Source organism: Protomyctophum parallelum (assembly GCF_964188405.1).
Source record: "Protomyctophum parallelum genome assembly, chromosome: 2".
In the NCBI taxonomy this organism is placed as follows: domain Eukaryota; kingdom Metazoa; phylum Chordata; class Actinopteri; order Myctophiformes; family Myctophidae; genus Protomyctophum; species Protomyctophum parallelum.
In genome coordinates this window covers 12,573,721-12,587,856 of record NC_139699.1, presented here as the reverse complement: position 1 = coordinate 12,587,856, position 14,136 = coordinate 12,573,721, and the positions used below count along the sequence as shown (strand labels likewise).

Sequence of the window (14,136 nt, the reverse complement as noted above, 5' to 3'; positions counted from 1 at the left end):
CACTCTTACTCGACTGACAATGAGACAGACATTTTTTGACCATATCTACAAGTCATATGTACAGTACATAGGGGTGCCTGGTGGCTCGGCCTCATCATGAGTTGCCAGCCTTCAGCGACTTCCTCCGCAATGACTCCGCCGAATCTTCATTGAAAACCTTCGCGATGGTGGAGACGAGCGACGCTCGGACGGTACGGCCCAAGCCCCGGGCAGCAAACACATACAGCACAGGGTTCACGGCACTCTTGATGTACACCAGGTACAGAGAGACGTACATGCATGTTTTCAGTTCGCCTTTCTCAGTGGTCAAGACAATGAGGAAACGGCACACAAAATAAGGTACCCAGAAGGTGAGGAAGAGAAGCATGGTTAGGAACAGCACCTGGTAGAGTCTGACCATCCTGCGGGTATTGTAGGGAGAGGAGGTGGGCGACATGGGGGCCCCCGCTTGCTTCACTGTCAGCAAGATGGCCGTGTTGCTTCCCAAGAACACAACCAAGGGGAGCATGAACCCTGCTATAGTCTCTATCACGAACAATCCCTGGACGGGGTTCTTACTCGCACTCTCGTAGCACTGCAAGTTTCCAGGTATGTAAGGTTCTTCTAGGACGGCAAAGTGGAGGTATGGAGCAGCCAGTGCTGTGGCTACCGCCCACAGCAGGCCACAGGTGAGCGGGACCGCCCAGACGGGACGCCGTAATCGGGACCAGACGGGTCTCAGTAGACACATGCACCGTTCGAGAGCGACGGCACAGAGCAGGAACGCCGATGCGTACAAACCGACGACTCTGAGAAACATTGTGAGGCGACAGAAGGCCATTCCAAATGGCCAACTGTAGTTGTTGGTAAGGTAACCTATCATGAGCGGTATACGCAGAAGCAGCAGCATGTCGGCCACTGAAAGGTTCAACACGTACACGCGGAAGTTGTTGGCTGAGCGGTTTTCTTCACTGCTGCCTCGACGTGCCCGGCGGCCGTCAGAATGCCAGCCCAGCGCCCAAACAACCAGCCCATTTAGAGGCACGCCCACCTGAAGGAACCAAGAGAGATGTCAGTTGTTGTATGATGTACAGGTATATTATTCTCCAAAGTTCATTCTTTAGTTGATGCAATTCCGTTTAATCTGAAGACCTCAAAATTTGAAATAAATCTTTTTTTTTCTGAAATAAATATTTTCACGATAAAAAAGAAAATAGCAGACCTACAAGCTCGTAGCGCGCCACTCGGTGGCGCTATGAGCTTGTAGATCTGCTATTTTTCAACAGCTAAATTATAACATAATGTTTAAAACGCCCAAAATGGGTTAGGTGTAATATATATATATGTTTTTTACACTTAATCAAAGTCTTCAGATTTTTACCACACATAACATTTAACTTGTTTCAGATCAAGTAATCTTAATCCATTTAGCTATGAGTTAAAATCATTCACTTTGAAAGAATATATATTCAAAGATTTGTGCCGCATTTTCACGATTTTTCAAAAATAGCAGACCTACAAGCTATGAGCTTGTAGATCTGCTATTTTTCAATGGCTAAAGTATAACATAATGCTTGAAACACCAAAAGGGGTTCCCACCCAGAATGGGTTAAAGTAGACAAAGCCAATGATATCTTACCAGAAAGATGAGAATAGTTACTGCTATTTGGACTCCTTTGACTGCCTCCTTCCAAACCACAGAGCTGCTGGAGTTACTGGTAAATGTGGCAATGGACAGGTTGTAGGTCACTGTTACAGCATGCTCAACAGCCATTTCCTTAGATGTCTATACTATAGCTGAAGCTGAGGGAAAAGAAGGGTGGTGATGGAACGTTTACCACAACATAATGCTATAGGCCTACAGTACTTTGACTTGACAGTTCATGCTGATGTTAAGCAACTTTTAAAGACCATTAAGACACACTTTCTTCACTTCCACTCACACTTCAGCTCAAAAATAATATAGTTCCTTTCATGATAATTGAGTTTTAAATACGTCTGTGCCAGTGTTGTTTTTGGCAGCAAATTTTGATTTTAGTTTTAGTCATAGTCTCTTGAATAGTTTTCATTTAGTTTTAGTCACCTGGAATATTTTAGTGTTAGTCTAGTTTCAGTGTAAAATGTATTTTGGCGGGCCTTGGTGCCGTCGTAATGGCTGGTTTACACAGTTTGCTGAAAATACACTTGCCGATCTACAAGCTCACAACGCGTCGCAGCTTGTAGATCGGCTATTTTCAGCATGCAACCAAGTGTAAAATGACTTATACTGGATCTCTTGTCCACTAGTCCCTTCCTAGCATTTTAGTCTAGTTTTTCTCTGTTGACGAAATTGTCAATAATTTCGTCTTAGTTTTAGTCATCGTAGCTTAGTTTTCATTTAGTTTCCATTCAGTTTTCGTCAGTGAAAAAAGGTAGTCGACGAACATTTCTCGTCTTAGTTTTAGTCGACAAAAACAGCACTGGTCTGTGCCTGCTGTTTGTAACATTGTCCTGCTCTATAACCAATCTTATCAAGTTTTATAACCGTTTGTTTGTATTTCTGGAGATTACTGAGATTACTGACCACTCTGCCACCACAGCGCTCCCCATCACAGTGAGATTACTGACCACTCTGCCACCACAGCGTTCCCCATCACAGTGAGATTACTGACCACTCTGCCACCACAGCGTTCCCCATCACAGTGAGATTACTGACCACTCTGCCACCACAGCGTTCCCATCACAGTGAGATTACTGACCACTCTGCCACCACAGCGTTCCCATCACAGTGAGATTACTGACCACTCTGCCACCACAGCGTTCCCATCACAGTGAGATTACTGACCACTCTGCCACCACAGCGTTCCCATCACAGTGAGATTACTGACCACTCTGCCACCACAGCGTCCCCCATCACAGTGAGATTACTGACCACTCTGCCACCACAGCGTTCCCCATCACAGTGAGATTACTGACCACTCTGCCACCACAGCGTTCCCCATCACAGTGAGATTACTGACCACTCTGCCATCACAGTGAGATTACTGACCACTCTGCCACCACAGCATTCCCATCACAGTGAGATTACTGACCACTCTGCCACCACAGCGTCCCCCATCACAGTGCTCCGTACCTGGCACCACTTACTACAACATGCTCACATGGAGCTGAATGGCACTCGAGGAACGTACACACCCAAGCACGCCTTTATTACGAAACACACAATCATCTCTATACGATAGCTTTTTATTGAACTAGCATAAATCCCTGATCTTGTTTAGCGGAAGGTAGGTTATTTAAGATCACGCTTATGTCAGCATTAATACTGTATAGATACTTTATACTTTATAGATTATTATTATATGTGAAAACATGTTGCTGCTTACCTCTGCCCTGAGATCCTGTACAGCAGTGAACTAGAGAGAGAACACAGGGAGGAGTAAATTCTCTCTCTCTCTCTCTCTCTCTCTCTCTCTCTCTCTCTCTCTCTCTCTCTCTCTCTCTGTTTCCAGAAATGCTTTTATTGCAACATACTATGCAACCAGTACAAACACACATGATGATTACTGTCATAATTGATGCTCCAAGGCTTTCTGTATTTCCTTAACTAGCCATGTCAGAATAAAAGTATTTTTATTATAGTATTTTTGTCCTGTTCTGAGCAAGAAATAACCTGTAGTTTGTCTCTAATGATCTTTAATAATTTCTTCAACAGCAACTGCTCTTCTCTATGTCTAATAAAGATAAGTCTTTGAGCACACCACTTCGTCCTTTCACCGTTTCCATTTTATACGATGTTTATCCACTTAAAACACTTGCATGACTGAGAGGTCATTGTCTCCACCAGGCCGAAGGCATGGGGAGAGAGTATGTTTTATTGTTTTGCACTCCGTCCGTGTGTGTGTGTGTGTGTGTGTGTGTGTGTGTGTGTGTGTGTGTGTGTGTGTGTGCGCGCGCGAGAAAGAATGATGCCTGCCTGCCTGCCTGCCCTCCCGCCAGAACGGCCTGCTATAGCGCCACCAGGAGGCCGACTTTTGAAAAACATTTTTGGATATTACTCCTCCAGATTCTGTCCAAAAATCTCGCAAATCGTTACACACCATCTGTCCAATTGGCTAACATTGGCAAGTTTGCAGGATTGGCCCGTTTTGAACAAAAAGCCTCAAATCATGAACACAGTGTGCAATTTATGTGAATTCTTTCACAGACTTGTATAGCCTACTAGGCTGAGGAATATATCCCACCCTTTTCACATTGGGCTGTTATAGTGCCACCAACAGGTGGATTTTTGCAAAACACATTTTTGGAACAAAATTCCTCAAATCATCCAATTGCCACCCAAAGGTAAGAACATTTTCACATTGGCCTATATGCCTATCATAGCACCACCAGGAGGCCACAACCTGACCTGCCCTCTGGTGGAGACCTGTGCCTTTTTCTTTTTTCACTTTGACCTATTTTTGGAGATTTTGAAGTTGATTATCTTTGGCCCATAAAGCTTTCAGAAGGTTCCCCTTCATCCATCATCATTCCATCATCTCAGATTTGTTTTAACATCTGAAACATTTTCTAAATATGAATTTAAGCATAGGCTATACTTATACCATATTTTACTTCAGGCATGCCCGAGTGTTAAACCCCAGCATCCGTATTGATTGATTTCGCATGAAAATAGCAGATTGACAAGCCCACAACATTGTGAGCTTGTCGATCGGCTATTTTCTGCGAAAGCTTTCCCCCACAATAACAGAAACAGAACGAACCCTGAGGGACTCCACTCAACCATTCTCAAAGTGAGGTCCAGGGACTGCCAGTGGTCCTTGAGGGGGTTAAAATGGCATCTATGCAGTCTATTTATGAGCAGGCTACACTAAAACAGGCAAAATAAATTGTCAGTGATGTTACCCATGTTTTAAATGGAGAGTTTGTACTTCTGCTCTCTGGGACAAGGTACAAAGAACCAAAGTGGAAGTACATCAGGTTTAAAAAGTCGTTTGTACCAGTGTCAACTAAAATGTTGAACGAGGCTATGTCTCTGTTATGTATTTTTGTTTGTCACTGGTGTTTTATGTGTGGCTGCAGCTGGGGTGAAAGCCCAAGACAAATTTCCCTCGTGGACAATAAAGTTTACCTTGAACTTGACCTTGATAGGCTATTTGAAAATAGCTCAATCTACAAGTTCACAATGTGACACGTAGATTGGCTATTTTCAAAACATCTTGGGGAAAAACTGAAAAATGTGAAATAGTTTTGAAACATTTGATGAATACAGATCTTGTTGTCCATGGCACAAACATTTTTCAGATGGGGCCGAGATATTCCATTGATTTGGAGGTCCTTGGAATAGATTACCGCACAGACAGTTGTATTAATATTTTAGAATTGAGTGTATAACCAGTGCAGTAACGTGATATATATATATATGTGTGGACTAGCCTGTTGTGTGAATTGTAACAAGTTTAGCATGATGAAGGTCCAGTGATTTAAAGACAGACCTTTCCATCTCCTTTTTCTAACTCTCTATTCCTTCATGACTTTGCATGGCCTGCTACAGCCAGCAGCCATGCTTTGCTTTCCCTATTCATTATTTTTGCTATTCAACACTTGACTCTCATTTGAGTGTTGATTACTACCAGTAGATGGCGATACTGGTCTTCTTGTGAAATTGTAGCATAAAAAATGATGTAAAACATAAATGAAAAAGGTAATGGACATTAGAACCCATCTCTCCAGGTCTTTCATAAATAGAAAATACATTTTCAGGTTGGGATACCATTTTTATCCAATCAGGAAAGAGAACTCTTTTGATTGGATAGCTATTTGTCTGCTCATTGTGTGTTCACTTCCGAATCCAATTTCACATTTATACTGTATCCTGATTTGATACATGTTTTTTGTGACATGCAGTAGAGGGATCGGGAGTCGAACCCGTGGCACACTGCCAGACTTGGGCTACCGGCAAAGGTGCCTGGACCGCTGAGCCACAGCCCAGGCCTGGATACATTTCTTTTTAATTAATAAACTGTGAATACAAATTCAAACAATGCTCTTTTCTAACCAAGTGAGCTATAATATAGGACTTTGTGGACTTATTTTTGTTTTCACAATCAATAGTTAATCATTTGTATAGTTCGGTTGAGGTGAAGAATTAATAGTTGCCTTTCAAAAAGTATATAGCCTAAAATCATTGATGGTAAAAATAAATTATTTCATGATTTGGTTTTATTGTGTTTTATAGATCTTAGAATTTAAAACTAAGCAATAATAGAGAAATAACTTAAGTTATCTGTATATCTGCAATGATTAAAGTATTTGTGTATTGTTTTTGGATACAATCTCTTAAAAATGTAAAACTGTAAAAATAACCACTGAAAACTTAAGTGAGGTGCTGGAGCCACAAAGGGAACATGAGAACAATAAAGGGAAGCTCCGCACACTCAGACTGGATACAATCTCTTAAAATTACTAATTTAATTCATTATGCTGGGTTCAATACTTAATTCATGGAAGTATTATAATTTAGATGAGGTCAACAGCCTTGTGTAATTTCCGCTTGTGGTAAAATAATGAATGTTATTAATTCTTTAATTCTTCGTTATATTAATATGTTTTATAATTAACAGGCAATCAGTACAATAAGCATGTACTGGTCTCACTCTGCCACCATTATGTTGCTGATTCTGCAGATACTGTACATGCTTGGTCCTGTTTACTGACGCTAGTGTCCGTCAGTCTTAAATTGTTAAGTCTCTTTAACTTATAATTAGCATTATTTACTGTAGTTCCAGGGAAAGGTAATGTAGACTCGAACAGAACATAGTATTTTCCACTAACTGTAAAACAAAAAACTAGTCTTGCTAATTCCACCTCTAAACTCCACCCACATCTCCTTCAATGCATTGCTAATTTCTGTGATTCAATAAACAGTGTTTCTATTGTTTTCTTTGTAATGTCACTGCTGTGTATTTGTACAGGTATGCCAACGTATAGTATGTAATTTGTACTGTACAGTCACAGGTTCAAGCACCTTTCAGTGTCTCAGCTTTAAACTGAAATTATGTACCCATATTCAGTGTAAGGGGTAGGGTTAATGCCATCTGTGTTCTGGGGGTGGGGGGGAGACTATGTAGTGGAGTAAAAGTAAGCCACAGCTTTCATCTCTGAAAATGTCCCTGTGGTTCTGTCTGCAACTGTTGTTCATCAATAACACGATGCCATAGACAGCTGGAAATGCTATGTGATAATATCATGTCTCTCTCTCTGCTCTCTTGCACGTCCCACATGTGACAGGAAAGTCTTAACTCAACGAGCCCACGTGGAAACACATCAGACAGTGAAAGGTGTGACAGAGAGAGAGAGAGAAAGAAACTACTTTACTTGGGTATGTTTTTAAATATATATATATATTTCACCAGGAAAGTCCCATTGAGATCAACAAACTCTTTCGCAAGAGAAATTATTAAAACACAATTAAATTTAAACATAAATACAAACTAATTGTTTCAGATCACAGAGCTGAGTAAAAGGTGATCTAAAATCACTGACTTCCTAATGATTTTGCTTCCCATTTGTTAATTTCCTATGTACCGGTATAGGCGGTAAACCCATTTCACATTAATTTGTATTTTTTGAACTAATCTGCCACTTACTCCAGGCCAAATGTGGACCCTTTCATAAGACTGTAATTTGTTTTTGTGAGCGTGGACAGGATGCTCAGTTAAGCCTTTTGTCTTTATTGAAAGATGAATAAGAACGTACACAGATAAGAGTATTTCCAGTCTTTACATTACTAATCATTACATTAGTATTTGGTCACACAAAATGTCATAATTATATTCTGAACCCCTAATTGATTTGATACTAATTGATAGTACTTTATTGTCAGTTCGCACTGAAATTCGTTTTGTGACCCAGCGGCCTTGTATGCAACACAGAACACATATACACATTTGACATAAAAAAATAAATAAAAAAAAATACAGTTACATACATAGAAAACATAAGGGCAGAGAGCAATGTCCACAGCTCAGTCTAGTTCTGGTCAAAATCCTGATTAAGCCTCAAAGTCGACTGATGGACAAAAGACCTCTTCAGTCTGACCTTATTGTATGCTGCAACACCATATCTCCTTCCTGAAGGCAGCAACCTATACTCTCCATACAAGACATGGCTAGTATTAGAGGTGATATTCCTTGCTAACCTTAGGATGCTGTTATCATACGTGGATAATTCAAATTAAAAACCTCATAGTATATATTCTTTTACTATAGGATACTGTACCATAATATGGTACAGTATACTCCTTCTGTTTGTCGCAAACATATTATGTTTGCGACAAACAGAAGGAGTCAGCGATGGATGAGACATTAAATACTCCCTCAAAGTTTCCAGTAGATGGGGGGGGCTCCCCACCATGGCTTTGCATGTCACTGTGCCTTCCCCCGCCTTCTGTCAGTCTTTCACTCTTTCCCCCTTCTACTGTATAATCAGTCTCTTCTTTCCAGCTTAAAACATTTACTGGAATATGAGTGTTGTGTGATTTTTGTCCCTATATGACAATGAAATGGTTTGGTTGCATTATTTGACTCGACGACGCAACTCATTCAGAGTTTGGTTCTCCCTTGATTTATTCATTATGAGTTATATTGTCAAAGCTCGTCGCTATCGCCTAACTCCATTTTTTAGGCTTTAGATTTGTTTTATAGCCTTTATGTCTGTGCTGGTTAAAATAATAATAATAATAAATAAAAGTGCTGCGGACAAAACCTCTTAACTTCATTGGACCCTCAAACTGTCTGCTAAAGCAGCTAACTCCACCACCTTTCCCCCTCTCATGCAAGTAATTATTGACACTATACTATAGTCTCAATACCAACTTTGATGAGGCAGTATTGCATTGTTTAAAAAAATATATGGTTCTCTTCATTTTCTGAAAATGTTATATATTTTTCATTTCCTGAAAAATGTAGGTGGTTTCTTCCCGAGTCCCGACAGCAGAGATATTATGACCGGTGTGATGGGGATGGGGAGGCACCATCCATCTGGTGTGATGGGGATGGGGTAGCTCTGGTCCATAGCTCTAATGCGTTTCATTTAGAGCTATGGATCAGAGCTATAGGGATGGGGAGGCACCATTCATCTTCTCAGAAATTATGTCTGCCGGTATTTCTTTCTTATTGGGTTATTAGGTTACCACAACAAACCTAGTAGATTCTGGGTCAGTTCAAAACAACAGCAACAGCGATCAGTCATTTAGTGTGAGGGGTCGTTGATTTGAGTTGTCACAGATTTATTTCATAACTTCACTGTGATTAGTCACAGCTCTCCTACCTGATCAAAAATATATCATAAATATGCAGCCACTGTTTTTGAAATATTTCGCTATGATTCGTTTATCATGTTGGTTGTTGATAGATATGTAAACCATCCTAAACCTAAATTAACACATGGAGGAAGCTTCATGATAGAAATGAGATTGGAATGAGATGGAAAAATATACATACTACCACATTTGGATTTAATAGCATGTACTATAGATTATATTATGTAGATATCAAAGGTTCATGTGTTCAGTTTGTTCAGCATTATGTTTCCAGGTTGTTGCCTTCTCTCCTTTCCTCCTTCCGTCCATCCTTCTTTCTCAACCTTGTGAATGCGTTTTCTCAAGAACACGACAATTTCATTACATTTGGCACAAATAAAGTCCACTCGGACTCGAGGATGAACTGATTAGAAAACTATTGTCAAAGGTCAAAGTTCAAGGTCACTGACCGTCTTTTTGGGAGTACATGAGGAACAGACGGAGATTTAAATCATTACAGCAGTCGTCACTTTATGTCACATAAATCTAACCTAATTTAACTTGATTGTGTCTCAAATAATCTTCATCCCTTGCCACCATCACATTTGAAATAAATAGGTTTCTATATCGTCTTTCTTGTAAATTGCATTAACATGGATGAATAGATTACATTGATTGCGTGATTTCGTTTTTTTGGTTTAACACTCATTCTGTTAGAAGGGGATTTCATATGACTCATACGAATATACCGTATAAAAGACACGCCAAGCAACATTGAGCATATACTACTTGTGGGGAGACGTACTCGGAGAGGAAAGACCAAGAAGGAGACGTACTCAGAGAGGAAACGTGAACAGAAAGGAGAGGAGAGAGGTCTCACAGCAGCCACATGCTGGAAGTCATCCAAAGAGGAAGTGTTCTTGAGGCAGGTGTGTGCGTGGTACATAACTATTTAAATTTTTAACACGCATACAGACAACTAAATGTATTGGTTTCTTGATTGTAACTCATAGTCTATAACACCTTTCACTGTTTTTTCATGATTATTCTGCTTTTTACAGCTGTAAATGGTATGGTTGATTGGATTGAGTGGTCATATAGCAGCCTGTAACTATGATAACCTTTCTGAGTACTAGCAGCCTGTAACTATGATAACCTTTCTGAGTAGCAGCCTGTAACTATGATAACCTTTCTGAGTAGCAGCCTGTAACTATGATAACTATGATGATGAGTAGATTTACCACCACCTTGTGTTTTGGGATTATTGTGATCCCCTGAAACACATAATTTCCGCTGTTACTTAACCGCTATAGTTTTCTCAAATACATTCTGTCTGTAGCTTCAGAATGGAACAGGAAATGGATACACAACACATGTGTTGATCATTTTGTTGTGTGGTTTATTTGAAGGAAACACAATGCTGTCTAAATTAACAGAATTCTGCCCTTAAGAGGACTATTATAAATGAAGCTGTGGTAAATCATAATTGGTCCTCTGAGAAAGCCCATTTGACACAAAGAAAGTTGTCTCTCATCCTTTTTTCCATCTAAAATACGTCCTATAGGCTAATATGTGGTTTAATTTAAGTTTTGAGTTTATAAAAATGTTAATTTGGTGTATTGGATATTAGAAAGCCATTGCATGACCTTTGGAACAACAGTTCGTCCCTCAAATGCAACTGTGATACTTTGTCACCTCCTACAGGCCTTTTCACCACATTATGGACGGGAACCCCTTTTGGTGTTTTAAGCATTATGTTACTTTAGCTATTGAAAAATAGCAGATCTACAAACTTGTAGGTCTGCTATTTTTGAAAAATCGTGAAAAAATCGGCACAAATCTTTGAATATATATTCTTTCACAGCGAATGTTTTTAACTCAAATCTTTCCTGGAATAACATTTTCAGATGGGGGTCGGCGGCCAAATGCAGGTGATTCTGGGGCTCCTTGACATGAAAATGGTTGAGCACCGCACTGACATAGAAAGACCTGTATGTCTGTATGTTTCCTCAGCAATGGAAATGCCCAGCACTGAAGTGAATGGGTGAGTGCTGAATAAACCATGGCATCTACTCCCACATTGAGGTTAATGCTAATCGTGATAGGGGTTATTACACACACACACCTGACATGTTAGCATTATCCTCACTCTGGGAGACAACACAGCTACAGCCTACAGAACAACACGCGCAACGGGACGAAATAATCAACTGCAATTTCAATTATTTCTTGATTAGGTTTCTGTTAACACTGAAATAAACAAATGGCAACTTTGAATTGCATCCATGGAAAACCACACAAGTAATTTATATCAATATAGGAGTTATGTGAGGTTATTTTGATGCCAATATTATTTTGTATTCGTTAAAAAATGTGAGCACCTGTAATGGAGAGTTGCTGTGAATAGCAAATAAAAGACGATTATATTTGCCTTGTAGAAATGTAAAACTAACTGTCGAACAAAGACAATTATATTTGCCTTGTAGAAATGTAAAACTAACTGTAGAAATGTAAAACTAACTGTCGAACAATGGAGGGAGAGATTAAAAAGCATATGTAAATGATTGAAAGCATGGCAGCCAACCTGGAAATTAGGACTGATATTTTCAACATTAAATGGGCACCAGTAATATAGGCCTATTATAATTATCAATAAATAAAAATGTAGAACTCTGTATTTTCAGTGGAAGGGAGAGACGTTCACAGTAAAATGAGTTCCATATTCCCAAAGGACTTTGTAGATTTTGAATGTATATACAATGGTAATGTAACTGAGACTTGTACTGACCCTTTCTTTGTTGATATCCACAGTTTCCCAATTTCAAGAAGTATACGGGTAAAAACATATGATTACATGAAGGGGTGATATCTATAGGTGTCTGTGATGCATCTACTGTATAAACAGAAATAAAGTCCAGTTGGTTGCTGCAATGCTTCATATCTGTGATGCGAACTTTGTGTATAAGTTAATTCTACACTTCATAACATGTAATGAAACGAATACTACATTAATTTAAGCATAGATAGTAATTATTATTTTATTTTTTTTATCACCAGAAAGATTTGCCTCCAGGATGGAACCTAGGTATAGGTAATTTCATCTTTTCGTGTGATAATATTGTCACCCACTCTAACAAAGAAGCCATCTGCCTTGCTGAGATTACTATTAGATCCAAAGAGAATGGATTCAGTTTTTCCCAGGTGTAAAGATATATTGTTATCAGCGAGCCAGGTGCAGATACCGTGTTCAGAGCTGAGGGCCTTTTCAACCTGCAGTTTGTTCCTGTCCGAGACCAGCAGTGCTGAGTCATCTGCGAACAGGAACAAGTTGCAGTCACAAGCATGGTCCAGCTTGACCATGCCGCAGTATTTGCCAGCATCTACCTCATGTTTGATGTGATCTCAAATAGAGGAGGCATGTGTCAGTGGAGCAGTGTTCTTATTGTCAACTTAAAAGTATACCTTTTATATTAAAGTGAGCCAAATTAGTCCTGAGCCTGATGATATAGGCTTAAAAGTAAACCCAGAACACCTTTGTTTTGGTTTAAACAAAAAGCAGTTTTGGTTTGTTTGTTAATTCAAAAGGTACATTCAGATAGTAGGCCTAATCATTTGTTCACTAACAGGGATCTCTGTCTTTAAAAGAAAATATAAAATGTCCAGGTTGGACACCAGTTTCATCCAATCAGGAGACAGAACCACTGTATATCAGCTTTAATAATCCAATTTTGTTTGTTCTTGTTTAATCATTACTTCTTTTAGCCCTGGTCCAGTGAGAGACTCACTGACCACTGGACTGGACTGTACTTCTGTATGCTCCCGTAGGCCTATTAGCTATTATGGCAATTGCCTATAGGCAATAGGAAAGGACTGTAGTCTGCAGTTCGCTCTCCTGATAGGATGACAATTGTATTACTACCCGAAAATTAATACAAACAAACCTGAAAATGTGCACAGCTTACAGTGAGTTGCTCATCCTTCATGATGCTGTGTGTGAATTGAAGACTGTCAATGTCTTATACGTTTCAGTGTCTTGAATGAGATGTGTTGTGAGTTTGCTATTTTCCAGCATAGGACCGTTGCACAGTGAAGTATAAACAAGGCTTTAGGATTTATAAGTCGTTTTTAGAATCCTCCTCCTCAGAAGCATATCCACGGATATCCGTGCATATCCACGGATATCCGTGCATATCCACGGCGACTGAATGAAGGACTAGTTGCACTGGAAAGTGTATTTGGATGGCTGGTGCAAGGAGAAGTCACCACGCTAAATATCATAACTGAAGTTGTGGACATTGAAGTGATGCACATCAGCGTCGGAGAGGAACAGGCACTGTCAGTTACGCAACTTTTGGGAAATCGAATCCCTTGGATTCCCCAGCCGTGCATATCCACGGATATCCCAAGCCGTGCATGCCTATTCCCACTATAGGCTGAGGAAGAAATGCCACTTGACAGTTTTCTAATCAGCCTCATGGTGGCGCTACAACAGGCCAAGTTGCGTCTCACACACACACCACACACATACACACACACACACACACACACACACACACACACACGCACACGCACACGCACACGCACACGCACACGCACACGCACACACAATTACAATTACAAACCCAAACAAACATGTTTAAATTACTCCTAAACATTTTGCCAAACATCACACACTCTCCTATGCTCCTGGTGGAGACCTGTGCCCAGAATAATACCATATAATGCAGGGGTGGGCAACTGGCGGCCCGGGGGCCACATGCGGCCCCCACCTTCACTTAATGCGGCCAGATCAGGTTAATGTCAGAATACTGATATAATATTGGTTTCAGCTGTTTACAATTCCACAACATGCAAACATGACCCGCTTTCTTTACTTC

The 14,136-nt window shown here is 40.1% G+C and overlaps 2 protein-coding genes across 2 annotated transcripts in view; one reads left to right on the top strand and one right to left on the bottom strand.

Moving 5' to 3' along the window:
• tpp2 (tripeptidyl peptidase 2) overlaps positions 1-14,136 on the top strand; it is a 301,990-nt gene that overhangs the window by 141,049 nt on the left and 146,805 nt on the right. The gene's annotated exons all lie outside the window — the stretch shown is intronic.
• Positions 95-1,753, bottom strand: LOC310854512 (C5a anaphylatoxin chemotactic receptor 1; the record flags this gene model as incomplete). The annotated part of the gene is made up of 2 exons (XM_083759192.1): positions 95-1,030; positions 1,619-1,753. 2 exons carry the CDS (start codon positions 1,751-1,753, stop codon positions 95-97), a joined length of 1,071 nt encoding a protein of 356 aa, XP_083615318.1.